Source organism: Bos taurus, chromosome 2 (genome assembly GCF_002263795.3).
Source record: "Bos taurus isolate L1 Dominette 01449 registration number 42190680 breed Hereford chromosome 2, ARS-UCD2.0, whole genome shotgun sequence".
In the NCBI taxonomy this organism is placed as follows: domain Eukaryota; kingdom Metazoa; phylum Chordata; class Mammalia; order Artiodactyla; family Bovidae; genus Bos; species Bos taurus.
Window position 1 is genome coordinate 25,659,177 of NC_037329.1, and position 24,204 is coordinate 25,683,380.

General features: G+C 38.3%; 1 protein-coding gene across 10 annotated transcripts in view; it reads right to left on the reverse strand.

The window, feature by feature from the left end:
- Positions 1-2,736: 2,736 nt before the first annotated feature.
- Positions 2,737-24,204, reverse strand: part of ERICH2 (glutamate rich 2) — a 32,275-nt gene continuing 10,807 nt past the window's right edge. For 5 of the 10 annotated variants that reach the window (NM_001430691.1, NM_001430692.1, XM_024977902.2 and 2 more), the window contains 4 exons: positions 14,269-14,453; positions 10,024-10,081; positions 3,563-3,634; positions 2,737-2,932 (listed from right to left, as the gene is read on the reverse strand). In NM_001430691.1, the coding sequence (NP_001417620.1) occupies positions 2,814-2,932; positions 3,563-3,634; positions 10,024-10,081; positions 14,269-14,453 (434 nt within the window). In that variant the 3' untranslated portion in view covers positions 2,737-2,813. Of the gene's footprint in view, positions 2,933-3,562; positions 3,635-10,023; positions 10,082-14,268; positions 14,454-17,701; positions 17,798-18,343; positions 18,493-24,204 lie in introns of those variants that run through there. The other 5 variants (NM_001430690.1, XM_059876651.1, XM_059876653.1 and 2 more) reach the window with 3 other exon arrangements.

A 24,204-nucleotide genomic window follows, 5' to 3' on the forward strand; every position in this document is an offset into this window, starting at 1 on the left:
TTAACATGGCTTGGAAGATCCTCCATTCCCCAGCCCCTTTATTACTATAGCTTCATCTGTCTTGGCTCTAACTGGTCCGTTTTCCTTCTGCAATCCAACCATGCCTACTTGCTCTCCGGACTCAGATGTGTCTACTAATAGAACGCTCTTCCCCACATCCTCTCCTTGTAGCTAATTTCTCCTCATTCTATCTTCTTAGCTTAGACTCCACATCCCTATGAATGCTTTCCCTGGACACCTGGCCCGGTTTAGGTGCCCCTCCTGTGTTCTCCCTTAGCACCCTGGCCTTCCTCAATGGCAGTGTCTGTCACCCTGCCAGTACTGTTTAAAAGCAGGGACCAGGTTTTGTTCTCCATAGGCTTTCAGTAAATATTGATTGAATAAATAAATGAAATTATCTTATTGGGTTCCCATCTTAAGTCCATTGAGTAGATATTCTCATACATTTGCAGGCTGTTGAATGTTTGGGTTCCTTCCCACCACTGTAATGTTCTGAAGAAGGCACAGGTCTGGACCTGAACTGTCTTCACAGACACCGCTTGTGTGCTGATTCACCTACAGTTTAGCTGTGTGTGAAGCAACAGGAAACACTGGGTTCAAGATTCACTAGATCTCTCATACTGAAACACAACCTGCATCTCATAGTCTTGATTTCCTCATCTGAATTCCAGTACCCCAGTTAACATTTACCCTTGGATACACCCAGCATCCCAAATTCAATTTGTGTAACCAAAAGGGAAAATATAGTAACATGCTCTTAGGACTGAGAAGCCAGTAAATTAAATATATAAAATGCTTATATAAAATAATACAAAAAATACTTTGCAGATTATGTTTAGCTATTATATTATTTAGCTACCACGTTCAGATGTGCATGCCTGTGTCAGGTTATGCCAACACCCTGAATTACACTGGGTAAGGAGTGCAAGTAGGATGAAGACTATGGATAAAGGGTACATATCCATAAATACGGATTATTCTGCATGATCCAACTTCGAAAATTCTTAGATTTAAGCTATAATATGACCTATGGTATCATGGCTTTTTATTCAGAGAGCTTCTTCCTCAGAACCTTCCTGGCCTTTAAAAAGAAAACTAAAATTTTACCAGTGTAATTCATTTCATCTGCAATATCAGTTTTAGGATATTTAAAAAACTTCTTATGGGGGGGACTCCAAAGTCAGGTAAGTGGCATTAGATTGACATATGCTTAGTTGGTCAGTCATGTCCGACTCTTTGCGACCCCTGGGACTGTAGCCTGTCAGGCTCCTCTGTCCATGGAATTCTCCAGGCAAGAATACTGGAGTGGGTTGCCACGCCCTCCTCCAGGGGATTCGAACCCAGGTCTCCTGCATTGCAGGCGGATTCTTTACTGTCTGAGCCACCAGGGAAGCCCTGATCGACATATGGTGGTGGTTATAGGAGGAATAACAAACAACTTACAAATGAAAAGAACAAGCAGCTCTTCGCGGTCTCTGTCAGCCAGCCCTGCAGTGCTATCCAACTAGTTACGCAACTAGATGATTATACATACCTGTCTTTACTTCTTTCAGACAGTTCTATAAAAATGGTGCAGCAGGATTTCTTCCTCTGAATGTTAGCATGCTACAAAATGCCCAAAGAATGAATTATGTTTCAAGCATTTTGGATATGACATGATATTGTGCTGATATAAGAATAAAAACTCAAACTGCCTAACCCCAAATCAGATTGGCACACTCAAAACAAATTATTTAGGAATATTTTTCTCATTTTTACCTCAGTTACCTTATAACCTAGTTTGAAGGTGGCAGAAATTCATCAAGGAATACAGAATCAGAAAAATAATGTAACAGATACAGAAAAGTGTAATAAAGTCTTACAAATGTTTTAAGAAAGAATATAAACATTGTCCTTAACTTTCAGTTCATTCATTCCCTTGGTATACACATCGCATATTTTCCAGGCACCTGTCCAGTTGCTAGTGATATAATGGTAAAAAAGACAAAGTCCTGCTTATGTGGAGGTTACATTTTCTGACAAGCAGGGAAAAGATAAAAAGAACAAGTTGGGGGAGGGATAAATTGGAAGTTTGGGATTGACATATATACACACTACTATATTTAAAATTGATAACCAACAAAAACCTATTGTATAAGCACAGGGAACTCCGCTCAATACTCTGTAATAACCTAAATGGGAAAAGAATTAAAAAATAAATAGGTATATGAATCTGAATAACTGAATCACTTTGCTGTACACCTAAAACAACATTGCAAATCAAATATACTCTAGTATAAAATAAAATAAAAACTTAAAAAAAAAAGTAAATAAGAATTTCAGGTACTGATACATGCTGTAAAGAACATGAAATAAGTGATGTAAATAAAAGTGCCTGGACATGGTAGGGACTAAGAGTATGCTTTTGGAGCCATAATGTTCATATAAAAATTGAGGCTCTACTGATCAACAGGGATATGATGCTGGGCAAATGACTCACCCTCTATGTGCCTCAGTTTACTCATCTGTCAAATGGGGACAATGATATTGTTATTCGCATGGTTTTGTTGAATTCAATAAATTAATGTGTATACAACAGTACCTGGCACATTGTTTGTGCTTTTAAGTGTTTTCAATGACTATTTCCCTTTCTGAGTAGCTCACGTTGAGTTGAAATCTAACTATTAAGAAGAAGCTCAAGCTAATACAGATAAATTAAAGGAACTCTATGCCAAATAAAGAACCATTAGACTGAAATGCAGCTCTCTTCTTTATATTTCCACCGTACACAGTAATGAACATACATGAAGACTGAACTACAGCAGCAACTGTCGTCACCCATCTTCACACTCATCAGAGCTTTCTTCACTTGGGTCCTCTGTGCTCTCTCCTTCACTCTCACTATTGTCTTCTTCACTCTCGTCATCATCTTCCTCGAGATTCTGTGCTTTCTCTGCCACAGAAAGGAAGAGACTTGTTTAAAATATTTCTTAATATGTCTACCCTGAAACATCATAATCCTCCTTGTTTCCCCCTCCATCAAGAAGTACATAGTTTTAGAATGTGAGAACTGAGCGGAGGGTCAAAGCAGTGGTACACAGAACATATTTTTACTAGCATAAAGATGTTTGTGGATTAAAACTATATTTAAAACATTGGTATAATTTTTTTTTTTTTTTTTTACTACTGTCAACTTCTGAAATAGAATAAGAGTAAAGTGAGATTCAGGGTAATGTAGAGGGTACAGACTTTGCTGGGAACCGTGGGATAATCCTTTCAGTTCCTGGGGTACTGTTCCCTCTTCAGCAGGAACTGTTCCCTCTGGGGACTCTGTCAGTGCCCAATACTGTCTGCCCAGGGAGCCTGCTCTGTTTGGGCAGTTCCACCCCACAGAGGAAATGGAGTCAGCTTGACCATCTATAGAGGAAAAGCCGGTTTCATGAAACCATCTGAGATAATCATTTCGCCTTTTCTTAACCACTTCCTGAGGAGGTATTTTGCCAGTTTCCTGGGATAATGGATTTTTAAATAGTGACTGATCATGATTCTATGAGAAAGAAGGAATTTCAATTTTTAAATTTACCCATCAGCAGCATTTCTTCAATCAGTGAGAAAAACTCCTTGGCCTCAGGATTTTCTGGTTCATAGATTAGGACTGCAAATGGACAACAGAATGTGTGTTATTAACATTCTAAGTGTTTCAGCAAACAGCCTCTTGAGTGTGAGATTGAAACTGTCTATCAGTTAAGTGAAAATGCACAAAGCAAAAACACCAACAATTATATCACAGGAACATCTAAGTGCAAACAGAGAAAATGCTCTACTTATCTTAGGTACTTTGCAAGGGAAATAATCCTCATTATATTTTCTACCACCTGTCCAAAAAAACGCAATCTCCATCACTATGAGACATCCCTCAAAGGCTTTAGCCATGCTGTTTCTTGACTATAATCATTCCCCAAACAAGGTACAAATCCTGTAATACATGGAGACTTTGCTAATGACACCCAGTCATCACCTACTGAACAGTATTCTCACCACTTCATCTGATCCATTGTTTTTAAGTGCTATTTATTCCTTTTTGCTGATCCTTTATGTGAATGTGTCATCTTTCCTTTGGACTAAATCAATAGAAATTTTTAGGCCTGTTGGTCTAATGTACCAATGTCCTAGAAGCCAGAAAGCTTTATACCTTTTGTTTCAGAGTTTTCTAGACTAGTTAACTTATTTTTTCAGATCCTGCTCTACAGATCTCTCTCTGCTGTCTTCTTACCTGCCTTCAGGCGTATTCATAATTCTGCATTATCCATTGAGTGCTGTGACTTCTGTGTAATATCTTGGTGGCCCCCAGGGGGCACCGAAACATCAAGTGTGCTATTCGCCTGGCTAAAAGTGAGACTTGTGGGATGGTTCAACTGGGCCCCAGTGGCTCAGAGGACCTCACCCTATATGACTTCCATCCTGACACACTAAACCAATGTCTTTATTTTCTAATCCACTAACATAACAATGTACCGTCAATCTGGGTCAGCATGAGTGTGTGCCTGCTCAGAATCTGCTTTTAAGGATTCTATGGGTATTTATACATCTTTTAAGGCTTTAATAAAAGTGACTTTTTACACATTTTAACTTGAACTAAAACATGCTTATCATTAGCAGTCTAAATCTTTCTCTGAGGTTAAGCCTCCTCCTAGAGCAGAGTTTCTCCAACTTGCTCTTTGAGACACTAGTTTCTTAAGATGTTAATATGTATGTGGGAAACTAGGTTAAATGAAGTTAATCAAAGCTTACAGTAAGGAGCAACTGCAGGATTTTACATAGCCATTAACATGCTCAGAACTAGCATGTATCTTACAGAGAAGAGAATATGGTTTCCCCAATTTGTTATTCCCATGGAATCCTTATTGGTGAAATATTTATTAAGCAATCTTGAACTAATATTCCCTGGAACACAACTTAGAAAATTTCATGCTGGAGTTAGGATTATTCCTTGGGAATGGAGTATGAGATCAGCTATTTTCATGGTTTAACAAAAACTGCTGGCAGCTGTCAATTTTCAGAGGGAAAGTATCTGCTTTGAAATTCAGCCCTACAATATCCATACCAGTGGTGGTGGGTTAGTTGCTAAGTCATGTCCAACTCTTGTGATCCCAACTCTTGTGATCAATAACAAACACTACTGATCACATTAGGATATCTGATGAATAAAGGAGATAATACAGACAAAGTACTTAGTTTAGTTCTTGCTGCATGGTAAGTACTGAATAAATGTTGACTATCAGTTTTCCTGGAGTGACTCTGGGCCTGGAGAAAGGCTTGGTTCCTTCCTAAGCGTGCAGCCGACGCTTCCTTCTAGCTGAAGGGCTGGGGCAGGGTGCTGGGGCTGGGGGTGGGGCAAGCTCTGAGTTCCACGGGGCTCTAGGGCCCTCAGATGGCAGGCGATTTTAGGGTAGACAAGACGCTGGTCTTGTTCACTGTTGCAGCTCTAAAAGAGTACTTGACAGAGCGGGAGACCTCAAAACATTAAAAAAAACAATGGAATAAATGAATATAGATGACTGGGTAGGAAGCAGTCTTTTATGCCTTGATAAAATTATACCCCAAGAAAGGGTGATTTAGTTTACTCACAAAGAAATAGAAAACTTTACAGAAACTCTCTTCTGTATCTGAAGCTACGTCTGTTTTTGTGTTAGATGCATAATGATGAGAACCATTTTGGTTTTCAGGCCATTATTCTTAAACATTTACAATTATTATAATTGATGAAATAGGTCTTCCAGGCTTACACGTAATTTTTGTAGAATCTCAGACTGCCTGTGAGCAAAAGCATTGGCACCCTGAGATGACTCGGCTGCAAGTAAAGAGACCAAGAAATGGGAAGACTGACAGAAAATCTCTCAGTCAGTCATGAGATGAACTAAGAAAAGTACCTGGTATTCCTGACTTTCAGTCTCATTTAAAAACCACTTTTACAAGCCTTCACCAGAAAAAGTTTTAGAAGAGCAGATAAAAAAGAAACCATTTGCACCTGGGATGCAGGGTGGGAAGCCCTGCACCCAAGTAAAGATACAAACGAGCACACCTTGATTGGACGGCAAGGAAATATACCAGGAACTGGAGGCTATTCAAGAGAGCGAATTTGTAAGACACCTCTGAAGGGACAAAGATGTATTACTTCATATAAATTAGTTGCCTTAGATACAATAAAAATATATATTGGTCAATTTATAGGAGACATTTCAATCCCATTGATTCATAAAAGCACCTCTTTTTCAAGTCTCCGCCTGCTTGACCAGAAATATAAACTTATTATTCAAATGAAGAAATGGAAATATAGCAAGAAATCACAGGCTCTCAAGTCAGACTTGCGATCTAGCTTTACCACTGGGAAGCTGTGTGACTTTGGGTAAATCAATTCTCCAGGCTACCTTCACTTTCCTCATTAGTAAAATAGGGTTAATCCTATCTGCTCCACATAACTGCTATAAGAATTAAAAACTGTATGCAAGAATGTTCCCATAGTAGGTGCTCAATACATATATATATAAATACATAAAAAGTAAATACATAATCTATGTTTACATGAGTAAATTTATAAATATATGGATATATATATAGAGAGAAAAGGTGGATTGTTCTGTGGAAAAGTTAGAAGATGGGGGAACAAAAGAGACAAAAGAATATCTATGCTGTAGAGAACAGACTTGTTACCAAGGGGGAGGAGGGTGAGGGAGGGATAGGATGGGAGTTTGGGGTTAGTAGATGCAAACTATTATATATAAAATGGATAAACAACAAAGTCCTAGTGTATAGCACAGGGGACAATATTCAACATCCTGTGATAAATTTTAGAAAATAATATCTATGCTGTAAGAATTTATAGATAATATTTTTGGGCGCATGCTAGATGAAAAAAAATTGTTCTATTGCTTTGAACACAGAGAGGGACTTTAGGCAGCCCTCAGCCAGCGTTCCTACTGGCATCAAAGAAATAGCACTTTGTTTTCCCTGAGACAGTCTACAACTCTGCCTTCTGCCTTCAATCTGCCTGGCTTTGCAAAACCTGGGCTTCTCTCATTTCACATCCTTGACTGGCAATCTGTGTCAGGGGTAGCCAATCTTACTTTGCACTCCCTGTGCTCTACCCCCATTCTCTGGGCCCTTTTGCCCACATTTCCCTCTTCTTCCTCTTGGGAGCAATTCTTTTTCATCTGGCTCCCTGGAAAACGGTGCCTGTCTTAGGACCCTCCATCCATCCTTTCCTAGAATTTAACCCTCAGTTGTAGAGGCACCACTATTTGCCATGGGTAGAAAAGAGTAAACAGTATTACTGGATGAGTCAGTCAGTAAGGGTGCAGACCACACCAAACCACGTCTGATGTCAACCCCAGAAGGCTTTAGAGCACTTTAGAAGGTGTGGTCTGATTTCTGCTTTCTCTCCAGCTCCCAGCATAATGTCTGGTACAGAGTTAGTGCTCAATGTGTATTGGCTGGAAGAAAGGAAGGGAGGGAGTTTTTAAAGGAATATAATCCAATTAAGGTAGATCAGTTTGAATTTTTTCATCCTTATTTACCTGGCACCTAATGAGTGTGCATTGCCTTTTATTGAGGCCCACAAGCATTTTATTGAGCACCTGCTGTTTACAGTGCGGGGCTAACAGCCAAGACTCACTGACAAATGTGGTGATGTCAGTGTCTATATTTTGTAAGCTTTAGCCAGAGGCTTTTCTAAAATAACTGATAGGTATAAAAACAAAAATAATATATACATTTTCTATATATGATTAGACTCCACAAGAAAAACTCACGAGAATTGGGAGCTAGAGCTAGAGCATCACTCCTTTCTGTACCGGCCACACAGAGAAGAAAGGCAGTTGTGGGAAAAGGAGGCTTGGGTTCCAGCTCCAGCTGTGTCACTTGCTCCCTGAGCAGGGCTACACATGCTGCTTAACCTTCTCTCTGCTTCCGTTTCATTACTTATAAAAAGGGAGGACTGGACATGATTCTCTAAGGATTCCTTCTGATTGGAAATTCTATGTTTGTGGGCCACCAAAAATAGTTTTGATCAAACTATTTTATTTGATAGTTCTAAAGGTCAAAAGTGCTTGAAAGGATTAAACAAGGCAAATTATTCTGGATATAAAATAGGTAGTGTTAATGTATTCAAGAAATCGATTTTAAAAATTAGCTTAGTACTTAGGAAGTACTGTATCCACAGTGGGGACTCTGTGAGGCAAGGAAGAGTAGACCCCACGTCCCTACACCACATTGTCACTAAAAGATTTCAACCATAAAACAGGTCTACAATAGTTAATATTTCAAGACCTGTCATTAATAAAGTTTAATAGTAGAATTAGCATTTTCTCCTTTAAGACTAATGAAGAGAAAAAGATGGGTAAAATAGTTGAAAAGACTATGGATTTTGACAGAGACCTGGAATCTAACCACTAGTTGGACTTTCTAAAATTGGAAAATGAAATCCTTGAAATGAACAATTCACTGTATAGTTTTAACAGCACACTGGACACAGCAAAAGATAGGATAAATTAACTCAAAAACAGGTCAACAGAAAATATACAAGCTAAAGCATAGGAATACAAGGAAATGGAAAAAACAGAGTATAAGACATATGTGGGACACCAAGGAAAAAAATCTAATTTGTGTGTAACTGGAGACCCAGGAATAGAAGAGAGGGAGAGAATATGGCAGAAGTAATCTTTGAAAATTAATGGCCAAGAAATCCTCAAAGCTGATGAAAACATCAACCCACAGAGTTAAGAAACTCAGCAAATCTCCCAAACTTCTCTTTGCTTAAATACAAACAAAAACCACCACCATTTTGAACATCGAATCAAACTACTAAAACTCAGATAGAAAAGTAAGGTTGTTCATATCATTTATCTACTCAAAAGTATCTGGTGGTTTCTCTGCTCACTCAGAGAGAAAGCTAAGGTCCTTAAGCTGTGGTAAGATGCTCTGCAGTCTGCACGGTCCCTGACCTGTAAGCTCTCTGACCTCATCTCCTATCACACGTCCCCTGGCTTAATCTGCTCCGGTTCTGCTGCCTTTCTTGCTGTTCCCAGTCAGGTACACTCATCTATTGGATATTTGCTATTAGTCCTGCCTGGAATACACTTTCTTCAGATGACAGGACTCATTTCCACAACTTTTTCACGGGTTTGCTCTAGTCTTCCAGTGAGCCTTGCTGGACTGTCTTACTTAAAACTGCTTTGCTTCCTCCCAGTACTTTCTACTCCTTCTTCCCTTTTCCTCCATAGCACCTGTTATCTATGACATGCTAATTATATGTTTGTTGTCTGACACTAGATTAAGTGTGGGATTATTGGCCCAGTGCCTAAATAGCAGCACTGGCACACAACTTTTTAAATTTTTATTAAGGTTTCCCCAGTGGCTCAGTGGTAAAGAATCCACTTGCAATTCAGAAACACAGGAGACGTGGGTTCGATCCCTGGGTCAGGAAGATCCCCTGGAGGAGGAAATGGCAACCCACTACAGTATTTGCGCCTGAAAAATTCCACGGACAGAGGAGCCTGGCAGGTAGGTAACTCAAATATTTGTGGAATAACTGCATGCTAAGGAAGGCCTGTGAAGTCACTTTAGTCGTGTCCGACTCTTTGTGACTCCATGGACTGTAACCCACCAGGCTCCTCCGTTCATGGGTTACAGTCCATGGGGTCTCAGAGTTGGACACGACTGAGCGGCTTCACTTCTTCACTTCTAAGAAAGGCTTTTTTTTACTACATGACACTTCTTTGAAACTAAAGGCATATGTTACTAACCCATTGTCATGAAGCTAATGATGTTGACATACCTTCTAATGGCGTCCTTGTCAGTTTATCCCACGCAAAGTTACTCTGGAATTCTAATTTAAATTAGTCCTTATACCAGTTTTTACTATCAAGGATTCGCCAAGACACTATGAGGGAATTCACTAGCTGTATGGTAACCAAACCATCTTATATATTAGGGAATGTATTTAGAAACAAAGAGAAGACTGGGAAAAGAGAATTATTTTGTACTTACTCATCTGACATAATTTTTTTGCCAAATGGTAGTCGTGGCCCATTTCTGCTCTCAGGAACTGGAAAACATTAAGAAATTCTTCAGCTATGCAGTTTTACAGAGAATTTAAATGTCAGTTATAAACTCCCTAGAAAATATTCTATTAATGATTAACTATTTTGCTTTTAACTTTTACACGTTTTTCCAGGAGTGAGTCTGTAATCAGTCAGTGAAGAATATTTAAGCACTTCTAGTGGCAGGGCCACAGAGTAAGCATCTCACCTCTGTTTTACTGCAGCCACACTGTGCACACACTACTGAACAATCTGAGAACACTCAGGTTGATTCAACTGGCAAAGCCACGAACACTTTAATCACTTCAATATCCCTTAGGTTCAGATACAGTTTTTATTTGTGAACTTAGTCCATAATTATATGACAATACAATTATGTATTTTCAATATTTTCCAATATTGATTGCTCTTATCCCATCTGTTTTTCCTTTTACTATTTTATTGTATTTTTTTGTTATAAAGTAACATATTAAATTTTTTTTTAAATTGAAGGATAATTGCTTTACAGAATTTTGTGGTTTTTCTGTCATACATCAACAAGAATCAGCCATAGGTACATCCATGTCCCCTCCCTTCCAGACCTCCCTCCCATCTCCCTCCCTTCCCCACCCTTCAGCCTGTCACAGAGCTCCTGTTTGAGTTTCCTGAGTCATAGAGCAAATTCCCATTGGCTATCTGTTTTACATATAGTATTGTACATTTCTATGTTACTCTCTCAATACATCTCCCCTTCACCCTCCTCTCCTCCCACCTTGTCCATAGGTCTGTTCTCTATGTCTATTTCTCCACTGCTACCCTGAAAATAAATTCATCAGTGCCATCTCTTCAGATTCCATATGTATGTGTCAGTATACGATATTTATATTTCTCTGACTTCTTCACTCTGTATAACGGGCTCTAGTTTTGTTCACCTCATTAGAACATATTCAAATGTGTTCTTTTTATGGCTGAGTAGTATTCCATTGTGTGTATGTACCACAGCTTCATTATCCATTCATCTGCTGACGGACATCTAGGTTGCTTCCATGTTCTAGCTACTGTAAATAGTGCTGCAGTGAACACTGGGGTACATGTGTCTTTTTCAGTTTTTATTTCCTCAAGGTATAAGCCTAGGAGTGGGATTGTTGGGTCATACGGTGGTTTTATTCCCAGCTTTTTTAAGGAGTCTCTCCATACCGTCTTCCATAGTGGCTGTATCAGTTTACATTCCCACCAGCAATGCAAGAGTGTTCCCTTTTCTCCACACCCTCTCCAGCATTTATTATTTGTAGACTTTTTTGATGATGGCCATTCTGACTGGCGTGAGGTAGGTTCTCACTGTAGTTTTGATTTTGATTTCTCTGATAATGAGTGATGTTGAGCATCTTTTCATGTGCTTGTTAGCCATCTGTATATCTTCTTTGGAGAAATGTCTCTTTGGGTCCCTTTCCCACTTTGGTTGTTTGCTTTTCTGGTATTGAGTTGTATAAGCTGCTTATATATTTTGGAAATTAATTATTTATCAGTTGTTTCCCTTGCTAGCATTTTCTCCCATTCTGAGGGTTGTCTTTTCACCTTGTTTGTGGTTTCCTTTGCTGTGCAAAAGCTTTTAAGTTTAATTAGGTTCCACTTGTTTATTTTTGTTTTTATTTCCATTACTCTAGAAGGTGGGTCATAGAAGATCTTGCTTTATGTCATTGAGTGTTCTATGTTCTTTGTTCTATGTTCATTGAGTGTCTGCCTATGTTCTTCTCTAACAGTTTAATAGTTTCTGGTCTTACATTTAGGTCTAACCCATTTTGAGTTTATCTTTGTGTATGGCGTTTGGTAGTGATGTAATTTCATTCTTTTGCATGGAGCTGTCCAGTTTTCCCAGCACCACTTATTGAAGAGGCTGTTTTTGCCACATTGTATATTCTTGCCTCCTTTGTCAAAAATAAGGTACCCATAGGTGTGTGTGTTTATCTCTGGAATCTCTATCTCATTCCATTGGTCTGTATTTCTGTTTTTGTAACACATATTTTTCTATGTGTTATAAATTTTTTCCTTATTAATTGGGGTATAGTTGCTTTACAACGTTGTGTTAATTTCTGCTATACAACAAACTGAATCAGTTATAGGTATACATATGTCCTCTTCCTCTTGGACCTCCCTCCACCTCTTCATCCCATCCCTCTAGGTCACCATAGAGCACCAAGCTGAGCTCTGTGTGGTATACAGTAGGTTCCCACTAGCCATCTATTTCATGCGTGGTAGTATGTACATGTCAATTCCAGCCTCCCAATTCATCCCAACCCTCTTTCCTCACCCTGTGCCCACATGTCCATTCTCTACATCTCTATTCCTGCCCTGCAAATAGGTTCACTTGTTGTATGTAGGAAATTTAAAATGCTAAATAAACACATCCTGTCCCCAGTTAAACAGCATCTGTATTTTTACCATCCAGAGAATTTTTTTCTAGATAATTTTAGTTATTTTGGGGGCTGTGCTGGGTCTTTGTTGCTCCACGAGCTTTTCTCTGGTTGTAGTGAATGGAGGCTACTGTCTAGCTGCAGTGTGCAGGCTTCTCATTGCGATCGCTCCTCTTGTTGGCTGGTCACAGGCTCTAGAGAGCGCAGGCTTCAGTAGTTGTGGCGTGTGGGCTAAGTAATTGCGGCCCATGGACTCTAGAGCACAGGCTCAATAGCTGTGGGGCACGGGCTTAGTTGCTCTATGGCATGTGGGGTCTTCCTGGACCAGGGACTGAACCTGTGTCTCCTGCAATAGCAGGTGGCTTCCTTATCACTGAGCCACCAGGGAAGCCTACAGAGATGTTCGTTTTAAACATCTCCATGTACATCATTTTAGTTTTTTTTTTCCATAAAGGAACACATATATACTTACAAAAACTAAGATTATTCAGTAACTTTAAAAAAAATATACCACATATCATGATCATCCTCTCCCCATGGAATTAAACATTATTACATATTTTTTACTTACTTAGGCTCCACAATTGACTAATCTTCCATTATTATTTGGATAGCTTTTATTAAAAAAAGAACAGTACACTTGGGGGACTGTTCTTGCTTATATGTGACATTCTGAACCATTTGCATGTACACTAGGCTTACATGTAGGAATTCATTTGGTAAACAAATCAAGAAGGCAATCCTGGCATAGGAAACAGCATTGGCAAAACATAGGAAACAGCAAAAGCATGGAGGCCTGAAACGTCACATGTAAAAATTGCTCACAAATGTTTACTGATAATTCTATGGAGAACAAGACAGTTTTACTCACATGTTGTGGTATCAATCTAACTTTTATTAATATCACACAACTTCATGTATACAGTAAGAACTTGATAACAGTGCATTTTCACTTCCCCCCTTCTCATCCTTTGTATTATGGTTGTCACGTTTTACTTGTACATAGTGGGTCCCTCGATTATCTGGGCTATAATTATACATGTGTTAGACCACCCAACAGTCTCCCCAAAGTCTCTGATGTTCCTTTTTTTCCCTATGTATTTTGAGAAATTTCTAAGGCTATGTGTTCAAGTTCATGGTTTCTTCTCTGTTGTTATACTCGGTTAAGCCCATCTCCCTCCACTCCCTCTCCCTTCTTACACCCTCGGTATGTGTGTGATACACACATCCAGTGCTATTTCCTACGCCAGGAGTGCCATTTTGTTTACCAAATGAGTTCCTACATGTCCCTCTTCTTTTAAGTTTCTAAGATTCCGTTCTTGTCTCTTCCTCTTAATCCTTCCTTTACCTCCTTGTTTCTCCTGCTTCATTTCTCAATTAGTCCCTTTATCCTCCCTGTTCCCAGAGAATTTTATGAACATCTCTACTGGCAATATTATAAATTGCATTAGATAACATAATAAGTGTTTGTTAGTTCTCAAGGGTAAAGACATGTCTTTCTTACCTATCTCTAAATATCCCAAGTAACTAGCATGGTACCCAGTAAGTAGAAAGTTTTTCTAAAAGAGGTCCTTGAAGAGTTTTATGCCGAAACTTCTCTTATTCCTGTTTCTGACTTTACCAGAATAATCTGAGTCACTGCCAGAATATTCTCTCATCTCTACCCTCATCATAGTAACAAAGATGAGTAACCAGGTAAGCATCTGTGTGTGGGCAAGGATATTTTAACTATTTTTTTAGTCTTCAAGGCTATATACTATTTAGCTACTTTAATATTTTTGAGTTATAGAAGCAAAACTTACTTCTGTCATTAACTCTAACGGGGCATGAGTATCCTTATTCGGGTTGCTGTCTTCCTCCTTATCTTCATCACTGGTATCCTCACCATCATCATCTGTTGATTCAGATAACTTATCATTGATATCCTCAGGGCAATGTTCATTATTTTTCTCCTGCTCTGCAATGACTACATTTTTGCTCATTTCACCTAAAACAATATACATAATTTAGTAAATATTGCAACGTATTCATGAATTTATAATGGTCACTCCTAAATTACAATGTAGCAGGTGCTCATGTTACCATGTGTTCTCCTGTCCTGGACTTTTTTTTTCATGACTAAACAGCACTGCAATAAACTTACCTGATTTCCATTTCCCAAAAAAAGGTAATAAAACTGCTGAGTGAAAGAGGAAAAAATACAAACTGATAATACTGAGCTGATGTTAATGTTAATTGTTTGGTGATTGAAACTGTAATAAATGGAAACAGTTTTGTTTATAAAGAATATAATTTCAAGAAAAAATTAATTCTCTTTTATCCATAGAAATATATTTCTTAAATTGTTCTTATAGGAATATAAATGTAAAATAAAGACTAAAAGTAAGACTAGAGAGGCTGAAAAGTAATTCTTCTTAGGCAGATAGTCACTGTGCAGATACTTGAGAATAAAATTGTCCCTCTCCCTGGACACACACACACACACTAATTAGATATATGTGAAGTATTCTAGATATGACCAGAGGTTATATAACATTATTAATGGTTTTTCTTAATGTCAAGTCATAGATGACTGAAAAATAAAACATAAGCACTACTTTGACTACCCATTCAATGTGTGGCACTATACTGAGCCCCACGAACACTAAAATGGACAGTCACTGATCTCAGGGTACTCACTCACACTCTAACTGGGGAGTCAGAAACATAATGGATAACTGTAAAACTATATGGCAGTCCAGTGATAAAGATGTATACCAGGTACATGAGAGAACACAGGAAGAGAGCAGAGACCCATTCTGGTCTGAATGGATCAGTTTTTCCAAGGAGAGAGGACAGCATGAACCAGTACAAAAAGAATGCGTGCAGAGCAACACTTTGATGTGTTTATTATGGGTCAAAGTTGAGGCTGAAATGGTGACAGATGTGGCCAGAGTGGTACAAGCTGGATAATAGATTCTTGCGGGCCAGTAGTCTTGGAATTAGAACTTTAAGAATGAAGGGGCTAGTCATAAAAGGTTTAAGTAGGGAAACAAGTATGATCAATTTTTAATTTCTAGAACTCTTGGAGGGCAGGGTAGAAACTGTATTTGGGGGCAGACCAAAAAAATAAAGACAAAAAGAGCAGAGGGAGAGGTGGCTAGGAAAAAAAAACAACCACCTTTAAAAAGTCCAGGTAACATTCTGGAAGGGGAGTGAGATGGGGAAACCATAACATCTTTCAGTCTTCTGTCATAACCCTCAGAAAGGCTGTGACAAAATGAAACACCTTCACATTTTCTCAAGGCTTATAGGTGTCAGAGATGTTTGAAGATTCCAGGATTCGGTATAGATTCACAGCAGTAACTTTACTGAATAAAACTGTGGAAGAGGAAACTTGCGGATTCCCACCTCTTACTTTGTTTCCTTATTTTGCATTCAGAGGCCCTATGGGCGGTTAAAAACCAGCTCTAAATGAATTCTAATAATGGGAATTTTCTAAGCAGGTTTTAGACTGCATTAACTGACAACTCACAATAGCACTTGCTGTTTGACTACAAATATGCCAAAAGACAGCAAAAACTAGAAAATATCATTCTCAGGAACAAAAGCCAGAAACGGACACGATGGTTGTGTATATAAGTGTGTATGTCTTGCTCTTCATCTAAATTGGGGAGACAATCTTACATATTGGTTAAGAAGAAAATCTGTTTCCTGAAGTTCATTAACTAATTAAATTGTGCTTTTTCTTAGAAAATACATGTTGACTTAGGGTAAAGGATCATGAGATCTCTACCCTTTAAATCAACAGTTGCTTGTATATGAAGGGTTACTGGAGTACTTATACTATTTCTGGAGAAGGCAATGGCACCCCACTCCAGTACTCTTGCCTGGAAAATCCCATGGACGGAGGAGCCTGTTAGGCTGCAATCCATGGGGTCGCTAAGAGTCGGACCCGGCTGAGCGACTTCACTTTCACTTTTCACTTTCATGCACTGGAGAAGGAAATGGCAACCCACTCCAGTGTTCTTGCCTGGAGAATCCCAGGGACGGGGGAGCCTGGTGGGCTGCCGTCTATGGGGTCGCATAGAGTTGGACACGACTGAAGTGACTTAGCATAGCATATACTGTTTTTGCTCATTTTCTATAAGTTGAAATATTTGAAAAGAAAACATTTTTTAAAAAGTCCAGGTGAAAAAGATGGTTGATAGTACACTGTTAAAACAGGGATAAAGGAGGAGAGATATTAGAGAAATATTTAAGAGGTAAAATCTCCATGGCAGACATTTTGCAAATTTTAGTAATTCTTATAACACTGTATCCATTTTGCCATATGAAAGTAAGCTATACTATTTACTTAGTATCTTTTTTTAATCGACCTTTTTAACTTAGAAATTTTGCTAGATCATAACAATTATCGGGGGAACTTCCCTGGCTGTTCAGTGGTTAAGATTCCATACTGCCAATGCAGAGGGCACAGGCTGGAACCCTGGTCAGAAAACTAAGATCCTACATGTCATGCAGTATGACCAAAAGATAACAAGCAAATAAAAAATTTTACAAATGTACCCCAAATTGACAGAGGTATTAATAAAAGACATAACAATCACAGCAAATATTGTATCAGTACTCTTTTGAATACTACATATTAAATTATATAATTCTGTCAACATCTCAATGAGGTGTGTACTGTTTTTATCCCATTTGTAGATGAAACTGAGAGACAGGAGACAGGTTAAATAACTCACCCAACTTAACACCACTAATTAAGGTAGATCTGGGAGTCAGTTTGGCTCCAGAGTCCACATCCTTAACCACGTTCTTATTTTTTTTCTAATACACATTAAAATATACTACTATTGTAAAAAGTTTACCCTGTGTTTCCTAAAATTATCTCTTTGGGAAACACTATTGAGCTTGCCAACTCTTTTGCTCTGTAGATGAATTTCACAGTTTCAACCTGAACTTGTGCTACATCATCCCCTGCTTTTAGAATTCTGAGTGTGTGGGAAGTCTTGTGAGATGTCTTCTTTGATGGGAGTGTGGCCATGAGCTACTTTAAACATGTAGAAACACTGGTCTTAGAAGGAAGAAAATAAGGAAATCCAGGAAAGGTTGACAGAAGACAATGTTAAGAAAAATCAGGCTTTCCCCTCTCCAAAGAAAAAGTTGGGAAAACTCCTCATTCTAAGCAAAAGATAACGTCCTCAAAAGAGATACCCAGAGTGTGATGCCTGGGCTATTCAGGCCATCTACCTGTTTCCTTTACAGTCTCCGTCGGCTCACAACCACTCTAACCTTACAGCGTGTACCCAGCCAATTCACGGACTCAACACGCTGGTGTCATCAGAGGTGGTCATAATAGGGAATTAAGAACTTCATGTGATGTCACAGGGACTCATTGAATTCACAAACACTGAGGATCATGAGAGGCTCCCTGATCCCCAGATGGAAGGTAGTCCTCCCGCTGCCATTTACGTTACAGTGCCCAGCCCGACCTGTCTTTGTCTTGTTTGTATTATTATTATTTAATAGTTGGCTATCTATGTGAACCTCATAGGGGCAAGCGTCTTTCCTATTTGATAACTATTGTACCCACAGCTTCTAAACAAGTGTCTGGCACTCAGTAAACCACTGTTGAATGACTGGAACTTGTTATTGCTTTCATAGGTATTTCAATCCATTCTAAACTTTAATATTTTATAGTTATCATTTTATGTAATATACACCCCTGGATCACACCTGACTGCATATCAGAATCATCCCATACATGAGTTTGAAAAATTACTGATTCCTAAGACTTGCCCCAGACTTACAAGTTGTCAACATCCCAAAGGTCCTAAAGAAGGAAGGCTGAAATAGAAGCTACGGTTACTCAAATAAAATAAATGTTATTACCTGTGCTTGCTTTTAAGAAGGAAGATGACCATAGCTTAGATTGTAGATTTGTTTCTATTTGTTTGTTTGAAATACTCTTTGAAGATATTCTATTTTTAGTGTTATTTGAAGAGATTTTATTTTTAATATTTTTTGAAGAGACTTCCTTCCTAGATGTTAAAGTATATAGTTAAAAAATACTTTTCTAGGTTACAATTCTGTTAAAGGTTCTATATGGGTTCATATACAAACACACATTTAAAATAAAAATACAGTATATCAATAATAGCTAAAATGCAATATCTTCTTTGTGAAAAAGCATTAAAAATAAGTTTTACTAATGTTTAAAATTCTGTTTCTACCAGCCATTTGTCATTGTGTAATGATTCTTAGAATCTTTTCAGAGTTAACATAGAACATATAAGCAATCCATTATATGAATGTCCCTGGCATATCATTATGATATGGTGAAATAAAACTATTTAAGGAATACTAGACTTTGGGTTTTTTTTTTCAAGTCAGTTCTCACCACTGTTAAATGCTAATATTAACCCTTTGAGTCTGATGCTAATATTAACCCTTGCTCACAATATGAAGTAGCCTGTTTTTTTATTAAGTGACTAAAATAAAGATGGGTTAATTTTCTCTTTTAGCCTTTAAGCCTGAAACCTTACGTCAACAGATAATGTATTGAGACGGGATTTTTGTGTGGTACACTGACAGGTACCCATGCTGGTGGAAAAACAACCTCATGTTCATTTTTTGTGGTCTTATGATCATTTTAGTATGTCTCCTTTACTGAGTTTAAAAAATTCAACTTTAGTTTGCATGACCAGATATAAAAAGATGTAAAGTATTCTTTTTTCCCCTAAGGTTATGATGGCTCTGTTTTATCCCCATTGAAATATGACTCTATAACATTAGTATTCAAGTTTGTGGTTTTGTACAGTGATTTAGCAAATAGGCTGAACAGCTTCTTACATTCCTAATACTATGGAGGGAATGGAACCTTTACATTCCCAGTATATGCTGCTAGAGCAAAACCCCTCTCTGGTGATGAAAAATGCACAGCAAAGAAGATTTACAGTTGTTCTTCTTCTGCCCTCCTTGATTTTCTAATTGTGAAAGGAGACATCAAAGAAGAAACGCTACATGTGAAAAGTTGAGAAGTCACTTAAGTATTCAGTTTCTAGCATGATAGAATCCTATTATGCCAAAGGTCACCACAAATGATTACTAGAATTCATATGCTTTAATATCTATTCCTTTTATCTATGAAAGGAGGGCTTTTATCTAGATTAGATATACTGTCTTTTTATTATTACAGAATTTCATTGAATTTAAGAGCATCTATTTCTTTTTTAAAAAAGATTAAACTATAGTTGGTTTACAATACTGTTAGTTTCAGGTGTACACCAAAGTGGTTCAGTTAATATATGTGTGTGTAAATATATATATATTTTTCATATTTTTTCCATTAAAGTTTATTATAGGATATTGAATATAGTTCCTTGTGCTATACAGTAAATCTCTGCTGTTTATCTGTTTTATATATAGTAGTGTTTATCTGTTAATCCCACACTCCTCCATCTACCCCTTCCCTCTTTCCCCCTTTGGCAACCGTAAATTCGTTTCCTATGTCTGTGAGTTTGTTTCTGTTTAGTAAATAAGTCCATTTGTATTATATTTTAGATTTCACATATAAGTGATCTCATATGATACTTGTCTTTATGTCTGATTTACTTCACTTAGTATGGTGATCTCTAGGTTCAGCCAAAGATACCACCTATTTATTATAAGACATACTAATATTTAAGAAAGAAAAAGCATTGCCAGTATAAGATGCCATCAACTGTAAGAAATGTTACAATATGAAGAAAATATGCATGCTTCAGAATCTATGAAATATTGTACTTATATATTCACTAAGTTACATCCCTAAAGAGGGGAATTTAGCTAATCTAGTTCTGGATATTTGAATAGTATGAAATGCCTTTAATGATTTTAATGACAGAACATGGAGGAAGCGTGAAGATAAAAAGGATATTACTATTTGAAAGCAGTGAACATCCCATAAAAACATATATGAGAAGGGGCCAAATGATCAACGGTAAAATATGAATTCCTCTTTTGCTCACTTTCTGATATACAGTGTTCCTTATACACAGTTTCAAACAAGAGGCCCAAACTCCAACCTCCTCTTCAACTATAGTCTGTTGACTTCATCTGAGAAAGTGACTTATGGCAACAGTGCCTCTAACCAATTAACATAAACAGATAACCAGAATACTCTAAAAGATCTGTTTCCTTTATATACAGTTACAGTTGAGGAAAGATTAAAATTATTACTTTTTGGAAGATGGAAAGTACTTAATTTAGTATCTACTAAGGTTAAACAGTCAAGTTAAATATCCCACTGGAACGTATTTATGCTAGAGGGCAGATAATCCAGGTTTTACAATTAATTCGTTATGTTAAGTACATTAAATGTCCTCAAGTTTATACTGAATTAATAATTCCTTAAAGTTCATATTTTAAACTTTGTTTTAAAATTATTTATATTTATCAAATTATTTATATTTATATTCACAGTGCCTGAAGAACTATGGACTGAGGTTTGTGACATTGTACAGGACACAATGATCAAGACCATCCCCAAGAAAAGGAAATGCAAAAAGGCAAAATGGTTGCCTGAGAAAGCCTTACAAATAGCTAAGAAAAGAAGAGAAGCAAAGGCAAAGGAGAAAAGGAAAGATATACCCATTTCAATGCAGAGTTCCAAAGAATAGAGATTAGAGAGCCTTCCTCAGTGATCAGTGCAAAGAAATAGAGGAAAACAATAGAATGGGAAAGACTAGAGATCTCTTCAAGAAAATCAGAGATACTAAAGGAACATTTCATGCAAAGATGGGCACAATAAAGGACAGAATGGTATGGACCTAACAGAAGCAGAAGATATTAAGAAAAGGTGGCAACAATACACAGAAGAACTATAAAAAAAAGATCTTTATGACCCAGATAATCACGATGGTGTGATCACTGACCTAGAGCAAGACATCCTGGAATGTGAAGTCAAGCGAGCATGAGAAAGCATCACTACAAACAAAGCTAGTGGAGGTGATGGAATTCCAGTTGAGCTATTTCAAATCCTGAAAGATGATGCTGTGAAAGTGCTGCACTCAATATACCAGCAAATCTGGAAAACTCAGCAGTGGCCACAGGACTGGAAAAGGTCAGTTTTCATTCCAATCCCAAAGAAAGGCAATGCCAAAGAATGCTCAAACTACTGCACAATTGCACTCATCTCACTCGCTAGTAAAGTAATGCTCAAAATTCTCCAAGCCAGGCTTCAGCAATATGTGAATCGTGAACTTCCTGATATTCAAGCTGGTTTTAGAAAAGGCAGAGGAACCAGAGATCAAATTGCCAACATCCGCTGGATCATGGAAAAAGCAAGAGAGTTCCACAAAAACATCTATTTCTGCTTTCCTGACTATGCCAAAGCCTTTGACTGTGTGGATCACAACAAACTGTGGAAAATTCTTCAAGAGAGGGGAATACCAGACCACCTTACCTGCCTCCTGAGAAATCTGTATGCAGGTCAAGAAGCAACAGTAGAACTGGACATGGAACAACAGACTGGTTGGTTCCAAATTGGGAAAGGAGTACGTCAAGGCTGTATATTGTCACTCTATTATTTAATTTATGTGCAGAGTACATCATGTGAAATGCTGGGCTGGATGAAGCACAAGCTGGAATCAAGATTGCTGGGAGAAATATCAATAACCTCAGATATGCAGATGATACCACCCTTATGGCAGAAAGTGAAGAACTAAATAGCCTCTTGATGAAAGTGAAAGAGGAGAGTGGAAAAGTTGGGTTAAAGATCAACATTCAGAAAACTAAGATCATGGCATCTGGTCCCATCACTTCATGGCAAATAGATGGGGAAACAGTGACAGACTTTTTTTGAGCTCCAAAATCACTGCAGATGGTGACTGCAGTCTTGAAATTAAAAGACGCTTGCTCCTTGGAAAAAAAGTTATGACCAACCCAGACAGCACATTAAAAAGCAGAGACATTACTTTGCCAACAAAGGTCCATCTAGTCAAAGCTATGGTTTTTCCAGTAGTCATGTATGGATATGAGAGTTGGACTATAAAGAAAGCTGAGTGCTGAAGAATTGATGCTTTTGAACTGTGGTGTTGGAGAAGACTCTTGAGAGTCCCTTGGACTGCAAGGAGATCCAACCAGTCCATCCTAAAGGAAATCAGTCCTGAATATTTATTGGAGGGACTGATGCTGAAGCTGAAACTCCAATACTTTGGCCACCTGATGTGAAGAGCTGACTGATTTGAAAAGACCCTGATGCTTGGAAGGATTGAAGGTGGGAGGAGAAGGGGACGACAGAGGATGAGATGGTTGGATAGCATCACTGACTCAATGGACATGAGTTTGAATAAGCTCCAGGAGTTGGTGATGGACAGGGAGGCCTGGTGTGCTGCAGTCCATGGGGTCGAAAAGAGTCAGACATGACTGAGTGACTGAAATGAACTGAATTGATATTTATCAAACATGAGCCTAAAAACAAAATTAATTTAAACTTACTTTTCTGAGACTGTCTTTGCTATATTTAGAGAGACTTGCAAAAGTCAGTGAGGTATAAATTTTGCTTGCCAATATTGGTCTATGTCTAAAGAGGCATTTACTTAAAGAGTAAAAATGGGAATAAAAATTGTGTCATACATTTTATAAAAGATAAAATACGATTATGGAATAATCTATAGATACTATTTTATCAACCTCAAAGAGTTGAGTTCTGTGGGATTCCTTTAGCCATTTTCCCCACACATCTATGAACTTGAAAGCTTGACCAAATAACCCAACAGATCGAAGGTCCAACATCTATAAGACTTTATCCAGCATTAAAGATACACTTTACTTTTACTGCTGAAAATGGTTTGTTAATTAAGTGCCATTTGTTGGGTAGACAAAATCTCTGACACATGGGATCCATGAGGAAAAAAGGAAATGAGTTATTTGGCCTTTGGGTACAGATAACTGTGAAACTCCTGGTTTATGAAAGTTCATACACTGCTTGTGGCTCAGATTAGAATGAAGAATCCATCAGAAAATCAAGGCAAAGAACTGGTGGGGAAAGAAAACGCCAAGATTTCCCTAATCCAACCTGGATAGAACCTTTCAGGAAATTCCACTTGCCAGTCAGACCGTGAAGCTAGAAGAAGGGTGGGGAGTAGAATGCAGGCTACGCTGAGAAAATCCATCAATTCTGTGGGTCAGTCACACTGTTGCTCAGCAAAGGTCCCCCATGGTTTTCTGTGTTCCTACTTGATCTTTTACTTTTTTTTCCCCCCCAAACTGGCTCTGTTTACCTTCAACTCTCGGTGAGACTGGGCTTCCCTTGTGGCTCAGATGGTAAAGAATCTGCTTGGGTGAGCTAGCTGAGTTACAAAGCCATGCACTTATGAAGCTTACTGGCTATCAACCTATCCCTCCTTCTGCTGCTGCTAAGTCACTTCAGCCGTGTCCGGCTCTGTGTGACCCCACAGACGGCAGCCCACCAGGCTCCCCCGTCCCTGGGATTCTCCAGGCAAGAATGCTGGAGTGGGTTGCCATTTCCTTCTCCAATGCATGAAAGTGAAAAGTGAAAGTGAAGTCGCTCAGTCGTGTCTGACCCTCATCGATCCCATGAACTGCAGCCTACCAGGCTCCTCCGTCCATGGGATTTTCCAGGCAGGAGTACTGGAGTGGGGTGCCATTGCCTTCTCCATCCCTCCTTCTACTACCCTACTCCAAATAATAACCAAACCAAACCCAAACTCTTCTCTACAAGTGAAGTGAACAGAACATGATCATACTGC